Below are 13457 nucleotides of genomic sequence, written 5' to 3'. Positions count from 1 at the left end.
ACAGATAGAAGCTGCTTCATCGTGATGATGAGGGAGGAACAGAAGCATCTTCTGACAGATAGAAGCTGCTTGATGGATCATATGAGTACTACAGGTCGTGGTCAAAAGAGCTTGCAGAGTAAAGTAATATGTATCGTGATTTGGCACACACTGAAAGGCCTCAAACATATGAAAAACTTCAAGTGCAGATTTACCTTCTCGCCCCATAATTGAGAAGGATTGTATGAGTGAATTGAGAATACGGGCATTAAGAACGCCGCCGGTATGGTGATGATGGCGGCCAATACGCTTAAGCAAGTCCCACAGAAAAAGTATGTCGTTCTTTCTAGGTGGTGTAGGAACAGTAGAGCATATTGATGAAACAAGGGATTCCAGAACAGGGGTAGTGATGAGGTCCTTGTTATTCTTCCAAACCAACTTTATAAAGTTGATAAGATTATGAGGTTGAACCTTTGGGGCTTCAACAAATTTAGTTTGACAAGAGGTTTCAATAACTTTAAGTGCAAAGTGTTGTTGTTGATGTTGTAGAGTAGTGAATTGAATTGAATTAAGATCTGAATAAATTTGGTGGCCACGCTCGTTAGGAGCAGCGTTACTAAGAAGACTCATCACTTTCTGGAAATCATCTTCGGAATTCGAATTACAATAAGTGGATGAAGATAATTGACCTATTCGCAAGTTAGATAAGTTAGAGAAAAAAACCTTTATTCCTGAGGAAGAAGAAGAAGATCTAATCATGCAATTCCTGCCATGTCTTGCAAACGCCATCATAAAGTGGTGAGTGAGAGAGAATCGAATGGGGACAAGCGGCTAGGTTTTGTTTTTGTTTGATGTTTGGCTTTCACATTCACAGTTACACTATCACCACTTTAGTAGTACTTGATCAGTTCGCTGGGGATGTTTGAGTCACGTGTAAAATCCAACTAAATCTCTAGTAGGTGGATTTGATTGGTTTTTTTATTTTTTATTTTTTAAATAAAAAATATATATATAAATTTTTAAGTTTGAGGGAATTTTTCATATAATTGCAAAACTTTAAGGGGTATTTGCAAAACGTGACTAACAGAAAAAATTTGACGGATGAGTTAAATTGATTAACGTTGTGCAATTTCAGGGGTAATTGAAGTTTTGTTAATGTCAGGGGGGTAATTGACGAAACTTACAATTTCAGGGATATTTGCCTATTTACTCAATATATTTATTATAACAATTTTAATTTATTTAAAAGTATTTTTTTGTCTTTAAAATGATAAATGTGATATATGAATTTAATTGAGATTATATTTTAATAAATTATTGGCTTACTCCCGATAATTGTTCATGTATCTGGTCTCCCCTTGAGATAATTATATGTACCTTTAGTCTGCTTAATGTTGCTGTGTAGTGTTGTTATCTCTTGTCTTGCTGTTGCATTTTGAAATTCTTGTTACTGAAATTCTTAATATTTAGCGATTGAGATTAATTATGCGAAAGTTTTGATTTCTCATTTAAAAATTGTGAATTGCATAAGCCTATGCTTTTAGAATTCTTTGGTATATGGTTAGTTTGCTTGACAGGCTGATGAGAATTGATGCCAATATAAAAACTTGCTCTTTAATTCTCATTTTCTATTCAACTGCAGAACTATCAAATATGAAGTTCATGGCAGGGTACTGTCAAGATAATGTATCGTTTATTTATTTTGTCCATAGTACTAATAAAATAGTACATTGCGTGTGAAGCAACATGCCTAAGAATAAGCCAAAATAAAGGAGATTTAAAAGAGGGGTTATCTTTCGAGATAAGACGGGAAATCCCCTTTAATATTAAGACGGGAAAAGTAATACTCTAACAAAATATAAGTCAAAAAACTCATCAGAAGAACACGGTGCTTCATCTGACACCCTTAAGTTATAAGTTTAACAACGGGGAAATAAATGAAAAGGCAGCATGTGGTGCTTCACTCAAACATAAACTTATCTACTTGATACTATGAATGTATTGCACAACCAAATAAGTTTAGTTCTCGATTTGATTACAAAAATATTAACAAACCTGAACCAACACAATCACATTATCTGCGTATTACAAATATCAACGGCCAGATGGATAAAATAAGACATAAAGCTACCTATGCAACCACAGACATTCAATGGAAAGCTGAAAGTTAGCACCATGTTAACCATCTTCCTTTGCATTGCTTCTTGGCCAATCTCTCTAAGCAGAGAACACAGATGTCTAGGTTAGATGCATACCAATTACTTGAATTCTTTTCTCGCCCTCAATCCATGACCAATATCAATAACCATTGTTGCCAGAACCTCGGTTACAATCTTGTAATCAATTGGAGAAAAAACGACATTGGTAATCTTGTAATCAATATGAAAGTTCACTCCTTATGCCTCTGCAATAGACTTATTATCACTGGGTGCTGCGTGTTAATCCTCCCCTTGACATATTTCTGAGAAAATGTAAGATTCCCCATCAGTCGAGTTGTTGGAAAAGCGGAAACGTGAAAAGCTAGAGAAAATAATCAAAAAGCAGTAACATATTTGAAATTTAAATATTAAGTCGGCAAAAAGGCTTAAAATAAATATATTTCACATCCTCAGTTTTTTTTATAGTTGTTTCATATATCTTAGTTGGACCTTGTATAACTGGTTAAGAAAAAGAAAACATAACCAATAGCAATAACAAACCTTAAAGGCAAATAGTAATACTAGGTTAAACTATCGGTTTGAAATCGGGATACAACAACATCCAAACCTTATCCCACTAAGTGGGGCCAGCTACATGGATAACTCAGATAAATAAAGATTACACAATAATGCATTATATGGGTTGTGCTGATAGGCTAATATAACAAAAATTATAGGGAAATGCCAATATGTAGGCTCTTTAGAAGATAAGAGGAAATCATGAGGGATAATTTGACTTGACCCAGAGGACCCATTGTTGCAACAATCAGATTCCAAGAGAACAAATCATATTGTTTAGTCCATAGTCGATAATAATAATAATAATAATTTCCCTTCAGCATATAATGTTCTACCACATTTTATGTACTAGTGTCTTGACGTGCACACCTACTCGTGTGCATGTTATTATGTTAACACACTTTTTAAAAGATAGTAGTATTTGCTTAATTGTATAATGTTGTTATTATTTAGTATAATATAAAAAGAAAACGGAAGCTTTGAAGTTTAAAATAACTATCCATTAAAAATACTATTTAAATAAAGAAAAGAGAAATGTAATATACTGTTTTGAAATAACTATCAACTACCTATAATATCCTATTGTTAAGGTCAGGATTTATCTGTTCTGAAGACACTAGAACACCCGTTTGAAACTTGGAACATATCCAGCAGGTTGAAGAATTATTGACAAAGCACCTAAAACTAAATCGTAAGCCTAATGGAATATAGAGACTTTGAATTAGATACAAATCTAGTTTGCGATAAATGATAAGAATGAACTAGATATGAAGGCAGATCAAAATCATACTACATTTGAAGGAAAAGATTCTCATCAAAGCGGACACCATAGAAATAAAAATCATAGTGTAGTAAATCATAACATCTAATTGATAACTTTCGTAAACAATACATGCAGTTGAATTACGGCTAAGTTAAGCTGTGTAAAAAAATGTAGCATAGATGCAAAGACTAGGCCTACAATCATACAAATTGCAACTCCTGTAATTTTATCTTACAAATACAAATTCATAGAATTGCAATTACTATAAACTAAATTCAGGAAATTGACATAGTTTATATCCTTCTACACAAACACGTATCAAATAATTTCTTGAAAGAAACGTTGGAATAAGGAAGAGAATGAATTTTTAAGTTAGTCAAAGCTCCTAGTCTCAGTCTCAGAAAACAAAAGCAAGCTATAGTACTTCATTGAATAAAAAGCACAACAAAGTGACCAAAAAAGAGAAATAGAAGTACCTCCCAGAAACAAGCTGTTGCTGAGCACTGTTCATAGGGCTCTTCACATTGCTGAAACGCTTGGCTTTTGTCTCTTGTTCTTTGTCCACGCGCATTGCAGCTACCTCTTTCTCCATGACAGCTACCTCCCTTCGCATCTTCTTTGCCTCAACTTCCATAGCTTTGGTCAATGTATCCACTTTCTTTGCTAGCATCTGGCAGATAATGACCATTGCAACAATTAGCTAAGATTGCAATGGTAAATAAGAAATGAAGATTAAAATCCAAACAAGTTTAAAAATATTACTCACCTCAATGGCATCGTCTTTATCTTTTAGGCTTTGATCTTTTTCATGACCAGCTTTTCTCAACCCTAGGACCTCTTTCTGCAGCAAATCATACAAAACTCCTGGAACATTATCCTTTGTATCTACTAATGGCAAGTCATTTGGCTTATCATCCAAACTTCCTTTCCAATTATTGTTTTCCTCTTTGTCTTTAGTTCTTTCAGAAGACTGGTTAAACGAGGAACTCGGAGGCTTTCCATTTAGAAGAATTTTACTCCTTTCTAGTGACCTAGAGCCACCGTCAAAAGACTTAGATGCACCTTTAGCATTCTTTAAAATTGAGCTGGAGGACACGGAGGACCTTATTTGAAAGGATGATGTTCTCTTAGTCAGAAACCCATTAGAGTTGGGTTTGGATATATTATCAGCTCCACCCAGGGATTGTCGTCGGGAAGGCCCATTGCTAACACATTTTCCCTCTGAAGTGCCGCGATTAATACTGTTAGAAGTTTCTCTCAAACTCTCTTGTAGCACTTTAAGCCGTAATTGATATTTTTCCTGAAAATTGTAAAAGGTTTACCTTGAGTAATGGCAGAACTTATCTCCTAAGTTAATACATGCAGGTTGTAAAACCAGATTATTACTTTTAACTGTGCTTCGTACTTTGCAGTGCGGTCAGATATAGCAAGCTTATCCCGAAGTTGCTGCATCTCTCCCTGTAAGAATGTAGTTCAATAAAATATGGAAACTGTTAAAGGTGAATTTAAAGGTAAACTTAAAGAAAAAGCAATAAAGGATTAAATACAAGGACCAAAGAAATCAAAAAATACCCACCTGCAAGAATCGTCGCTCTTCAAGCCATTGTTTGACAGGCATCACTTTGTCATTAGCATCTTTCCATTCATTGGCCACAACTACAGCTACTCTGTTTGCCGTTACCTTGGCACGAGCCAACTCCCGATCCAGAGTTTTTCTTTCTTCCTAGAATGTAAAACAGCCCAAGCAAAAACTCTTAACTAGAAGCAAAAAAAGAATCAAGAGCAAAGCAACTGGAATGGCAAACTGTGTGTATTTAACAAATTACATTCATTTCTTGAAATTTTCGCTGATAATCTCTCACAGCATTCGCAGCAGCACCCCCTGCAAGGACCGCCTCCTCTAGTTCTCTCACTGTTTGGGTGAGCTTTTCAACCTCTGCTACCTTCAGTCTATGCATTCTGTCCAAAATTTTGTTTTCCTCCTGGGAGAGGTGATGGTGATACCAAGTACAAAAAAGTTTCATCATTATGGTAACAACTTACTGTGTATTTTGAAAGAGAAAAACATAAAAGATTGCAATTACCTGGCAAATCTCAATCTGTTTCATTAGCTCCTGATTTTTATTTTGGAGATCATCCACCATGGAGGCCTTAGCCAAGGCAACCTGAACACTCCTCTCAACTTCAAGAAGTGCTGCTTCTTTGGATTTCGTAAGACGATCCAAAGCTCTGTTATCATCTTGAAGTTTAGCTATCTGCAAGAAACACAAACCAGATAAAACAATGACATGGATCACATGTAACAAGCCAACCTCAGTGCCCTTTAACCAGTATTTTCACACAGAAACTACCATTCAAAATAGAAAAAATAAGGCAATAAATACCTCTTGCCGAGCAAGCTTGAGTTCAGCCTCTAAAGGAGCTAGAATGGCTTCTATAGGAGGCATGTCATCATCCTTCTGAGCAGCATGGACCCTTCGAAGAGTAGCTTCAGCTGCAAACTGAGCTGCCATCGATGCTTTCTTTTCATCGTTGATTTTCTTTATTTCGAGATTCTGCAAGAAATACTCGGTTCAGTAAACACATCACAACATGAAGAAAAAAAATGCACATCTCTAAGGTTGATAGAGGCTCCAGGAAATACTTTGCTTTCTAGAAGATTTTCTGTAAACTTCAGCTTTCCGTCAACCTTCGACAATTCTTCAGTAAGCTACACACAAACAAAAAATAGAAAAAAGTTAATTTTCAAGCTTAGAAATTAAAGGATGCAGTAACATGGTTAAAAAAATTATGACAAAGGATCAAGTTTTCAAGTAACCATCTGATCTATAAACAATGCAAAAAATGATTATGCACCAATAATTAGTGGAAAACAAATCAATACAACAATTAAGGTTAAAAAAATAAATAAATAAATCTGCTGCCACCCCGTAATTCAACCGAAACATAATTACTGCGTACATATATACGATATTAAAACAAATCAAATGGTATAAGGACTCTAGATTAAGAAACATATATAATAAACACCAAAAGCATTAGAAGTAAAAAAATATCAAATTAATATCACCTAGACATAACCTCAGACATGTAAACAATGCCTTGTAAAAAAGAATAAAAACATTTTCTCTTAAATAAGTAAATAAATTATAATCAATCATAACAAAATTAAAAACTAAAAAGACCTCCAAAATTCGCATAATCCTAACAGTAACGGCATGATAATTTTGGAAATTCAAAATCGCTTCAAATACAAGGAAACTGAAAATCAGAAGCAACCTCTTCAACAGCTTTTTCTCTAAGTCTTTCAGAGTGTTTCAACGCTTTGATCTCTGCTTGTGCTTCTGATAATTCTCTATCCTTATCTGCAAACACATAGAACACACTGAAATCAACAAAAACGAAACGATATCAATTGAGAAAATCTTCAGATCGAACTACATTTTCACACCTCTAACATCATTCTCAAGTCGATTAAGCTCCAATTTCACTGGATCGGAACCATGAAGCAAGTTCATGAACTCATCCGCATCCAAACTAGGCCTCACCGAATGCGTACGTCTTCGTGACGAGTTTCTCCCTTCCTTAAACGATCCGGAAACTGTCAACGGCACCGGCGTCACCACCGTCGGTTCCATTCCCACGTCACCGGAAAATTCCGCCATCGCCGATCTCACTGATGCCAAAACGAAACCACTCAGACCAACATCCAAATGCTACGAATACACAATGATGAAGTGCAAGAGAGAGAATGAGAATGAAGTTTTAGAGAGAGAGATTGTTTCATACTAGTTAATGGTTGTTTTTGTTTCTCTCTCTAGATTCTGAATTTAAACACAGTTTTCGTTTTCGTTTGTTTATGGAGAGTGAGTGATTATGATTAAAGAAAAGTGATTATTAATTAATGAGTTTGTGTATGAATGAATGGATAGTTAGTTGTTAAGCAGACCAAAACTGTGTGACAGAGAAAGACAGAGTAAGTAAAGTATTGAACGTTGATATTGATTATGAATTTGATAACATGGGGTTTTTATCATTTAAACTTGGTAGCGTAATGCGCACTCCATGCAATGTTCAGCGTAGGATAGCAAATGGGGCCCTTCTTGTAGAGGTGTTGTAAGAAGGTACTTAGCTGGTAAACATGTTTGTGATTTGGGAGACCCCTACCCTTTAACACTAATCAAATGAAAATGAAGTTATAATAGGACAAAGAAAGGTAGATTCATTTTAGGTGTAATTTCGATAAAATGATGATTTTTAAAATAAATTGAGAAATCGGTAGAGAGAATAGTAGATCAATGAAAGTTTAGAGGATTCAAATCTAATTATAATCGTAAACCAACTTGTATTAATGGATTTTGTAATTTAAACTTAAAAGTGATTTGATTTTGATTACAAGAGGTATTAACATTTAATGTTTGATTCGGTGTAAGTGTGATTTATCTTCTATATAGACAATTTATGTAAAACAAAAAAAAAACGGATTTAGAATCAAATGTATTTTGTGATTTCCAAAAATGAATACCATGAAATCTAATTTCTTAAATCAATAGTATCACAAAAAGCGATGAAGTTCTCCCTCAAAAATTTTGAAGTCACTACACTATCGATCATTTATTTGAACCCAAAACATTTGATTCAACTAAAGAGATTCGAAACATCGCATCCAATCACTCTTAATAGAAGATTTGTAATTTTCATATAGGAGGTGGAATAGAAAACAACCAAATTTTCACAAATAGCAAAATATATTTGCGTAAGAATGATGCTAGTCATGCATTTACGTCGTCCTTTCATTTTTTGAGTAGTTTTGTATTGGCATGTGTTGCTAACTATGAGTTATGACCCCATATGCAAATGTTGGAAAGAAGGTTCGCTTGATAATCATCCAAGAAGTTTTGAATCTTCGTATGATTTTCCATAATAGTACTTTTATTTTATATTTCTTTAGACACTTGGCAATTGATTAGCTGATTATTGATCATGTCTCATGATTTCATTAAAGTAGTAGATAAAGTACATACAATAATTGATTTAAAAATCAATAATTTCATATAAATATCGATCTACATGAATATCAAACTATCAAGTCGTTTAAATCACAAGAGTTGATTTTATTTTTATCAATTGTTGTAATAAAACACTTTAAACACACTACTTGACAAAAAAAAAAGAGCACTACTCACTTTTATAACATGAAGATGTTTTTCATTAACAAGACTGCGGATTTTAACAAAGAGCAATTTGAAAACAACCCTACCAAGGGCTTTGAAACAACCAATTGTAGTAAGTCTCCTCCTTTTTTTTTTGGGTACTTTCCTCCCTGTGTTTAATCTTTTTTAACTGAATCGTAAAACTGAACCACTCTCATCACTATGGTGGACGGTGTAAAGCTAATAAAACGGCATCACAAAAAGGAAAAATCCAATACAATTCTTATACCAAATTGTTGGATTATGAACTGACACTTGACACACATCCCTCACTTATTCATTCATCTAGGTATGATCCCCTCAAATTGATGTTTTTTTTTATCCACATACACTTGCATTGTTTGCATATCATCAACAAGACCATTGATCTGATACCATTTGTTAAATCATAAGGAGGGCCGAGAAATTATCCCTTCAACTTTAAACAATCCCACAAGTGAATTGAACACTATGTTTTAATCTAAAATTTTAATGCAATAAGTATTTTAATCTAAATTTTTTAATCTTTATGCAACAATTGTATAGATAGATACTCTCACTGATATATAATATATTAGTCTACATTCACTTTTTCATTCAACGCGGAACTTTTAACATACACTTGATAGACCATCGCAAAGTAGAACAATGTGAGACTAAATTAAAGGTGGAGTGGTTAGTCTTGAGACTCAATTGATAACTTATTTGAATTAAGCGACTGTACATAAGAGTTATATTTTATTTGATTGAAATGTGAATACATCCATCCCGTCGTAGTACTCCCCTTTTGTGTGGTGGTATGTCAGAGTAAGACAAGTTTATAACCATTGGTTATGTTATAAGTCAAGTGTTGGTGGTTACTAATGGCAAAAGGATAGTGATAATGACAGTTGTGAGTGGAGTTTCTGTTTGGCAAGATCTAAGATGCAAAAGACAGGTGTTTACATTCATTGTGGATGGAACTTTTTATTTTATATATAGATTAACAAATAAAAATGCCTCAAAGCATGGCTATGAACTCAACGATTGTACCATGTCATAACCCACTACATGCCTACACCATTGCCTTACTTTTATCCAAGGCTTCCCTCCCTTGCCCAACTGCTAAGGATGCTTTCGATTTTTTTCATATACACTTTCCTTTGGTTACACTCAAGAATCCACTGTAGACGTTTGTCTTAGAAGGTTTCTTTCATCCCATTTACCCAAAATTCCATTTTAACACTGAAAGTTGTAAAACAATCTTTGCAACTTATATGACGTACACTGATTATCTTCATTTAACAACAATAATGCAAAATTAACTGGTATATTTAAGCATATAACTTGGGAAGTAATAGTATAATAAAAATGTATTAGAATAATCTAGTATTCACGTAGATTCGTGGATGTGAAACTAGGGAATCGATTGATGAGCTAAATTTGGGAAGAGATACGTGTATCGTAAAGATGACTTGATTCATTCACATGTTGGGGGTTGCCCTACTAATTTATCACATGGAGGGACCTTCCTGCCATGTTTGAAGTAGCACCGCATTACCAAGAGGTCACTGCTTTTCATTTGCAAAGCAAACATACTTTACTTGCACAGCATTAACCTCAATCAATCAATCACACTAATTTTTCATAATATAGCATGTTATGATTCCGTGTGTAATGTATAAACCAGTTTTTCTCCCATTAAATTCTTAAAAGAGTAAAAGGGATATACTTGTAATTTAGTACCCCAAATAAAGATTCATAATGTAGACATCAGAAATAAAACAAGGAACATGAGCAGAGGATTCGTGGTGTGATAGAATTAAGTAACCATATTTTGCAGAGGATTCGGTGTACTAGAATAATCAGCAATATTATGCAAAGGCTGACATGATGGATTATTATGCCACCGTCTTAAATGGTCAAATTGGCTACCAAGGCCAAGTAAAGATTGTAACAAGAGCAATTGAAAAGAAAGAAAGAAAAAAACTGAATTTCAAAATTGTCAAACGAGTATTATATTTGAATGTTTGGATTCGTGGCTAAAAACACGCACCAGCAATTACAAAACCCACTATGATTCCAACCATGAAGATTGACATTTTATAAAAAGCAACAACACCCTTGCTTATCTCTAGATTATCACGAAACAGAAAAACATTGCTTTGGCAAGGTGAGGACAAGATTGAAAAATTTGCTATTCAAAACCAAAGTGATTTGCATGTTTGGATTCATGGCGTACTAGAATACACATGATCAACCATATTTCGCAAAGGCTATGATGATTACAAACACCAGCAATTTGTCAAAGGCAAGCACATTCTTTTCTCTGAATTATTATGCCTTCTGAAATTGCCAAATGCCAATTAAAGATGGTCGCAAGGATAAAATGAAAGGACGAGAAAAACTAGATATGATTAATTTCAAAATAATTTCTTAAGGATTATTATATTTGCATGTTTGGATTCATGGTACCAAAACCACCGCAAGCCACATAATTACAAAACCCACTATGATTCCAAACATGCAGATTGACATTTTATTAAAAGCAGAAACACCCACCCTTGCAAGGTGAGGATTCTCTGGACTATCACGAAGCTGAAACTACTGGTTTCTTTGGCTAGGTGGATAAGGAAGAAAAATTTAGTAATCAAAACTGAGATAAATATCCAAACAACAAAGTTGAAAAACAAAATGCAGGAAACTATAAATTGTCCTTCGGTATGGAAGGAAACAACAAACGCAGCAAAAGTTATAATTACTAGTTCCTAGGATGTTTAAAACACACCATGATCATCCAACAAAACTAAAACTTCAACTTCAAGCCTCCACCCTTTCTTCCTCAAGGATCAAAGCCTTTGCAGTTGGCTTGGCCAACAGATCGGTATACTCTTGGAATGGAGATTTGGAGAACCTTGTCTCCTTCCAGAATTCGGGTGTCAGAAAACCGTAGGTTTTCATCAAACAGTCAAAAGTGGCCTGTAAAATGAAATGTCACAGCACAAATAAATCATAAATCACAACACAGATCAATCCAAATGCGGTTACGGTAAATGAAATGTCATTGTAATATACCGAGTCAAATGTAGCCTACAAAAAAAAAAAAAAAAACTGCATTTCTTAACAGACGAAACTTATGTCCATTGTATGGTTCTTCAAATAAAATACTCATAACTTGCAAAGATTTCTCAAATCCACAATTTTGCCAACGTTTGTTACCACAAAAATTTAAATTTATGTGAAGAAACATACAAAATGCAATAAGTTTGTCCTTAAAAATCAATTCACATTCACACAACCAACAGGGATAACATGAATAAATATGCAAATTTGGATTGATATTGACTTGTGTTCATGGCACTGTATGAAACATGGACACAAACATGATATTAATATGAGAAAATGGCACAACACAATATAAGCATTCATGTCAACATTGTTTCATAGACCACGGAATCAACAGTACAGTCTTATCAAACACACAATAATTCAATAGAAATTTCATTTAACCAACAGCAATAAACTTTCAATTTAGCAAACAATCAGAAAACAACTAACTAGTAATTATAAATAGATAAGAGAAATGGATCAAAACCTTGACGAAATTTCCAAGGGTTTTGGTGGATCCCCTAGAGGAAGTGAAAACATCATCAATACCAGCAAACTGCAAAACCTTCTTAGGAACTCTAGCAGCAACAATACCAGAACCACGAGGAGCAGGAACCATACGAACAGTAACAGAACCACACTTTCCAGTAACCTTACAAGGAACAGTGTGTGGCTTTCCGATCTTGTTACCCCAATAACCTCTTCTCACTGGAATAACACTCAGCTTAGCCAAGATAATAGCACCACGAATTGCAGTAGCTACTTCTTTGCTACACTTCACACCAAGACCAACGTGACCATTGTTATCACCAACCACAACAAAAGCCTTGAACCGGGTTCTCTGACCAGCACGGGTTTGTTTCTGAACCGGCATGATCTTCATCACCTCATCCTTGAGAGTGGGACCCACGAGGGTATCAATGATTTGGTGCTCCTTGATTGGGAGAGAATGAAGATAGATCTGTTCAAGGCTTCGGATCTTACCTTCCTTCACGAGACGACCTAGCTTGGTCACTGGAACCCATTTCTCTTCTTCTTCGCGTCTTCCTCCAGCTCTACGACGACCACCACGACCTCTGTCACCACGTCCACCACGACCACCTCTGTCACCACCACGACCACCAAAACCACTGCCAAAACCACCACGATCTCCACCACGTTCAGCCATGTTGTTGATAAATGTCAACCGAATGAGTTTGGCTACAAGGAGTGTATGCTCTACTCTGCAATTAGGGTTTGTGAAATTTAGAGAATTTATAGTAGGGTTTTCATTTTGGGTTTGGGTTATTCAGAAAGCCCATATATCATTCAACCCAATGAAGATTGCTTTTCAGGCCCCCCCAATATCTCTTTAGGCCCCCTAAAAATACAAAAATAACCTTTATAAACATCCGGTAGTTACATACCGGTAGTGCATTTTAAATTTTCACATTTTACACCTTCGGTATGTACATACCGGAGGCACATTTACAAATTTTCACGTTTATCGCATTCGGTAGTTATGTTCTGGAGGAACATTCATTTTGCGATTTCTCAATTACACCTCCGGTATATATATACCGTACTCCACCCACGTTGTTCCATACCTTGCGTTTTTTAAGAGTTATTTTCTAAGCTTCAATATTGTTCCATACCTTGCGTTTTTTGGCCAATTTTTGTTGTGTTTTCATCACAATTAATAGAACAAATGACGTCAATCTTTACTCAATTGCAATCATT

The 13457-nt window shown here is 34.9% G+C and overlaps 2 protein-coding genes across 2 annotated transcripts; both read right to left on the bottom strand.

Moving 5' to 3' along the window:
* Positions 1–1913: 1913 nt before the first annotated feature.
* LOC11417022 (microtubule-associated protein 70-2) lies at positions 1914–7461 on the bottom strand. Its single transcript, XM_003630902.4, has 11 exons — positions 6911–7461; positions 6739–6824; positions 6104–6169; positions 5844–6014; positions 5544–5714; positions 5286–5441; positions 5036–5182; positions 4846–4917; positions 4226–4759; positions 3936–4129; positions 1914–2440 (listed from the first exon to the last, which is right to left on the bottom strand). Exons 1-11 carry the CDS (start codon positions 7122–7124, stop codon positions 2401–2403), a joined length of 1851 nt encoding a protein of 616 aa, XP_003630950.2. The 5' UTR covers positions 7125–7461; the 3' UTR covers positions 1914–2400.
* Positions 7462–11255: 3794 nt separating this feature from the next.
* LOC11417021 (40S ribosomal protein S2-3) lies at positions 11256–12959 on the bottom strand. Its single transcript, XM_003630901.4, has 2 exons — positions 12226–12959; positions 11256–11609 (listed from the first exon to the last, which is right to left on the bottom strand). The coding sequence occupies exons 1-2, from the start codon at positions 12904–12906 to the stop codon at positions 11451–11453; spliced, it is 840 nt and encodes a 279-aa protein (XP_003630949.1). The 5' UTR covers positions 12907–12959; the 3' UTR covers positions 11256–11450.
* Between the last annotated feature and the right edge of the window lie 498 nt (positions 12960–13457).

Source organism: Medicago truncatula, chromosome 8, assembly GCF_003473485.1.
Source record: "Medicago truncatula cultivar Jemalong A17 chromosome 8, MtrunA17r5.0-ANR, whole genome shotgun sequence".
In the NCBI taxonomy this organism is placed as follows: Eukaryota; Viridiplantae; Streptophyta; class Magnoliopsida; order Fabales; family Fabaceae; genus Medicago; species Medicago truncatula.
The sequence above is the reverse complement of the archived record's forward strand: the minus strand, read 5'-3'. Positions and strand labels throughout refer to the sequence as shown.

Coding starts and splice junctions, on each gene's coding strand:
- LOC11417022 (XM_003630902.4), bottom strand. CDS start 7,124: ATGGCGGAATTTTCCGGTGACGTGGGAATGGAACCGACGGTGGTGACG. Junction 6,170..6,738: donor GAGAAAAAGCTGTTGAAGAG/GTTGCTTCTGAT, acceptor GTTTGTGTGTAG/CTTACTGAAGAATTGTCGAA. Junction 4,918..5,035: donor AAGAGCGACGATTCTTGCAG/GTGGGTATTTTT, acceptor ACATTCTTACAG/GGAGAGATGCAGCAACTTCG.
- LOC11417021 (XM_003630901.4), bottom strand. CDS start 12,906: ATGGCTGAACGTGGTGGAGATCGTGGTGGTTTTGGCAGTGGTTTTGGT. Junction 11,610..12,225: donor CCCTTGGAAATTTCGTCAAG/GTTTTGATCCAT, acceptor TTCATTTTACAG/GCCACTTTTGACTGTTTGAT.